Below are 4639 nucleotides of genomic sequence, written 5' to 3'. Positions count from 1 at the left end.
GCTTTTTTTTGAGGAGTTGCTAGGTTGCGTGTGGTTCTTCTACTCCCTGTCTGTTTTCTAATTTGCCGTATGCATTGGGACACTGTGTTGCTGGGACTGGCTGGCATCTTGGGTGAACTTCTCTGCTCCCCTCTGACTCCTCCGGGAACCATCTGTCGGTTTCAAGCAGTCTTTACTGAAGAAAGTTCCCTGTTCTAAAATGCCGATGTCGGGACACACTCCCCTGAGTGCCTGTCTGCCCCTGTGGTGAGTTCCCGCTCCCCCTCTGGGCTCAGACTGCAGGCCAGAGGGGCCTGGTGTGTCTCTTGCCCACAGCCTTTCTCCAAGAAACCAAGGGGTGGAGGGCAGGGAATGACCACAACCTGTTTAGCGATTCTAGACTCTGTCTTTTCCCTAAGTCAATGTGACATTTCTTGAGAAAGACTGACACCCTTGGGTGTTGTGCTTGTTCCTAAAGAGCCATCCTGATTGTCAGGAGCATGACACATGATCAGTCAAGCTTGGTCAGAAGTATTTAAGGGTCCTCTAAACCCACATGGGGGTGGGAACCCACAGTGGGGGGTGGGAAACCGTTTCTACAAAAGCAACCACTGTTCCCCAAGAGGCCCATCAACTGGCCAGACTAATGTCACCAAGGCGGTGAGGTGGCTGGATTGAAGTCTCCTCCTGCCCAGCCAGCTTGTGCCCACCTCCTGACTCCCCACCAGTCTCTCACTCTCCACTCTCTCCTCCCACAAGACATCTCTGTTGTAGCCTCCATGGGAACATTTGGGAGGTGCACAACTTTGGCCCCCTGGACTCACAAGGTACTTGTTGTGTGTGTTTTGCTTCAAAGCCTTTCTTACTGCCTTGCTTCAAGACTATGGGAGGTCCCAAGGAATCTCTACAAATGCCCTCACTTTTACTCACCACGTGATCTCCGACAGCCCTGACATCAATGATGAGGAGTTCCCCATCACCATCCAGAGGAAAGTCAGCATCCTCAGGAGAGCCTTTAAGGTGATGAATGATTAAAAGATTGGAAGGGCAACTGTTCATTCAAACATGGTCATCCCCTCAGCAAACCCTCACTTGGCACTTAGGAGGGGCCAGGCCTGCCATAGGTATGAAAGGGGCAGCATAACCAGGCAGGCCCCCAAGCTCTGCTTCATCCTCCTGCTCTTTCCCTAAGAGGATAGGAATAATCACGAATGAATGAATGAAATGGATAAAAGATTTAAATAACCACAACAAATGACCAGACACTGTAGCAATCAGGATGTAAATATGTGTTTGGACCCTCTGGGGCAGGCCTCTCCTCTCGGCTGCCATCAGCCTGAACTTCTCATGGTGAGCCCCTTATTCCAGAGTTGAGCAGGTTCCCAGCAGAAACCCCCAGCCAGCCTGCAGTGAAACTCAATGGCACCCAGGGTGTGCTGAGGATAACCAGGAGGCAGCGTAGGCAGAAAGCCCAGTGCCCACAGACCCCCAGATGCCAGGGCGGTTTCTCCATATCCTCACCAGTGCTTGCTGTCTCCTGCTGTTGGTGGCCAGCTGTTGAGAGGCAGCTCACTGAGGGCTTGACTTGCAATCTCCTAGTGACTAGCAGTATTGACATGTGCTTCTTGACCATCTGTGCCTCTTTGGAGAAATGTCCATTCAAGCCCTTTGCCCATTTTTTAATATGGGGGTTGGGGGGAACCGGGTGGATCATGCTGGATCACATGGCTACTGCACACATCTGAGAGAGCCCCTGGCATCCTGGAGTCACCCAGAAAAGTACATTTTCTACTTACCAGAACTATACAAAACCTATTTAACTTTTTCATATCATCCAAAAATAAGATAAAGAATCCTTCCTAGCCTTCTAAACTTTTCAGAGCCTAAATCAATCATTGTAGCACATAGAAGTAGGTGATAAATTTAAGCAGAGTATTTTGACTCTAATTTTTCTGTCTTCTAAAAAGCGGGCTAAGGAGGATAACTCTAGAAACTTGGGGGTTCACTATTTGAAATACTTTTCAGTATAGTATCTTCATATATATACCAAAGCCTACAAAGCACCAACAGCTTATAACCTGAGGAAACAGGTCTTAGGGGTGGGGGCGTGGTCCCCCCCAGGGTGGAAGGGAGGTGACCCACCCACTGGAGCCTCCTGTCTGGGGACCCACTGACACCATCTCACTTTGATCTTAGGGCACAAACCTCACACACATCGGCGCTCATGTTTTTGGTTTATTCATCGAGGGGGCAAGGTGGAATCATGAAAAGAAAGTACTGGAAGATTCACTTCCTTTTGAGACGTGCTGTGATTTTCCTGAGATATACTTCCTGCCCACAAAGGTAACTACCCACCTGTTATTCTGGTCTTAAATCTCTTGAACTTCCCTCAGCAATACCTACAGACCACTCCTTCTATCCCCACCCTCTGCAGCTTCACTTGGGAAATTTGGCGATATGCTTCAGACAGCAAACATTGAAAACAGGCCAAACTATTGCTAAAACCCAAAATATCAATAGATGCTACAATAACATCCAAAGTTATTTCTCAAGAATATGCACTGGAAGGACATGATAATTACTCTTTAAAGTGCATTCTTCGGCATTATTTCTACTAGTAGTCATACAACCATGCTGTAGCAAATCCCACAAACCTAACATAAAAAGTGGGAGTCACTGGTATGCTTGCGCTATGCCATTTCAGTTAAGGACTTTCTTTTCCAGATTTCTACTGAAAGGCCCAGTGCCTCCAGTCACACAGATGCAGAGCTCTACACTTTTGAATGCCCCATGTATCAGACACCAGAGAGATCAGGAACTTTGACAAGCACCAGCTTATCCTCCAGCTTCTTTGCGTCAGTCTACTTGCCACAAGGAAGCCTCCCAGTCACTGGAACACCATGCAGATTGCACTGCTGTGTGAGAAGAGGGAAAAATAAACTTCCAGACCAAACTGTTTACTTTTTTACTTTACCTGGATTTACATGATTCAAGACTCACATGTAGGCGACACCCCACATAGAAGCCTTGATGCAATGTGCAGGGGATCTTCCAGCTGCTCTTTATTCCAGGAAGAGGCGCTGTAGTGGGGCTCTGGTTCTGGTGACTGAGCATGTCCAGGAAAGCAGCAGGTTTGACCTTTCCAAAAGCAAAAATGATGGCAGCTGGCAAGATATCGCATTTCGTGAACTTGATCCCAGATATTTTCGTGAACTTGATCCCAGATATTTCTGGAATCAAGATACAGTATCATTTGATAGGTTAAAATATTCCTGTGAAGAGTAGCTCTTTGGAATACTTTGCCTCCCTGGCTGTTCTAAGCCAACAGAACATGACAATGCAGGCCTGACTGCAGACTTGGAGACAACAGAGGAGGCTCTTCTTCCCCTAATGTATGACACTGTCTCTCCTGACTTCACTAGACTTTCTCTATCCACAGAAAAGGGGTTCTGAGAATGCAGCTAATTGAATGAACATCAAAATGTGCTTCTGCAGGTAGAATTTTAATTTTTTTTGTGCACTCTGTTGAGCAATGATGAGAATTCTACCTCTCAGACCACCTATATACTGTGTGAGACCCCAGGCAAGTTTGCTACATGAGGAAGCAGGTGCTCAGGGAGTCAGTGACTTCTCTGAGCCCATAATGCTCGAAGTGAACAGAGGCAGGATTCAAAGCCACAGTCATTGTCCCTTTACCCTGGCAATGGGTCCATTGACAGAAAACACATCCCATGTACACAAAAATGAAGACCCACAATTTGTTCTTTCTGTGAGTGAAGGAGAAGGAGAGGTAGGGCATGGGGGGGATCATATCCAGAACTAAACTGTAACCGCCATGAACAAAACATCAACATCTACTTACTTCTGTGTCTAAGAAATTGTAATGTCTGAAAGTAACATCACCAACCAAGCTATTTATTAGAACCTAATCACACACACAACTATGGAAAAGATTTATAAAGATCTAATCCTGTCATTTAGGAATCAGTAAGAAAATGGTAAAACACACGATTTCAACAAAAATACAAGGTGAGATCTATTTTGGTCCAATTCATTTGCAAAAGTAATTTTAAGAATGATCCACGATTTGCTAGATGAGTCATGATCTGTGAACACCATGATACACAGGCTTTTCTCTAAACAGTGCAAAAGACCAAGACTCACACAATGTGGCATTTTAACTTACCTAGTGTTGGTGCAGATCCTGGCACCCACCTCCTGTAGAGCAAGGTCATGCTGGGAAGAGATGTAGTCGGGGAGCTGGGTGTGAGCGCATCTCACTGACCCGTTAATACCGTTCACACATGGATTGTCTTTAAAACATACATGGGAGAGGGGCGGAGCAATATGGCGGCGAGGAGACGCTGCGAGTAAGATCTCCCATTAAAAAAAGTTAATAGGGAGGAAAAGCGGCAGGTCCCAGTGAGAACTGGGACACGGAAGATAAACGGGTGACGCCAGCGAACTGCCCTAAGAAGAAACTGGCCATAAAAGAGGACTAGAAGGGAGGGAAGCGCAGAACCCTGCTCCCCTCCCCCGCCCACAGAGCCGGCACTCTCCGACGGCAGAGAGGAGGAAACAACAAACCAAAACTGCCAACAAGAACAAACGACGCAGCAAGCGGGCCTGTGAGTGGAAAGGAACTATTGCAGCCACCACA

At 46.9% G+C, this 4639-nt stretch overlaps 1 protein-coding gene across 1 annotated transcript; it reads left to right on the top strand.

Moving 5' to 3' along the window:
- Positions 1 to 835: 835 nt before the first annotated feature.
- LOC119253984 (dynein axonemal heavy chain 14-like) lies at positions 836 to 2898 on the top strand (the record flags this gene model as incomplete). Its single annotated transcript, XM_037521203.1, has 3 exons — positions 836 to 999; positions 2176 to 2322; positions 2704 to 2898. Coding segments are annotated over 3 exons (506 nt in total), but the record flags the coding sequence as incomplete, so codon positions are not given.
- Between the last annotated feature and the right edge of the window lie 1741 nt (positions 2899 to 4639).

Source organism: Talpa occidentalis, unplaced genomic scaffold (genome assembly GCF_014898055.3).
Source record: "Talpa occidentalis isolate TD23 unplaced genomic scaffold, MPIMG_talOcc4v2.1 talOcc4.2563, whole genome shotgun sequence".
In the NCBI taxonomy this organism is placed as follows: domain Eukaryota; kingdom Metazoa; phylum Chordata; class Mammalia; order Eulipotyphla; family Talpidae; genus Talpa; species Talpa occidentalis.
The sequence above is the reverse complement of the archived record's forward strand: the minus strand, read 5'-3'. Positions and strand labels throughout refer to the sequence as shown.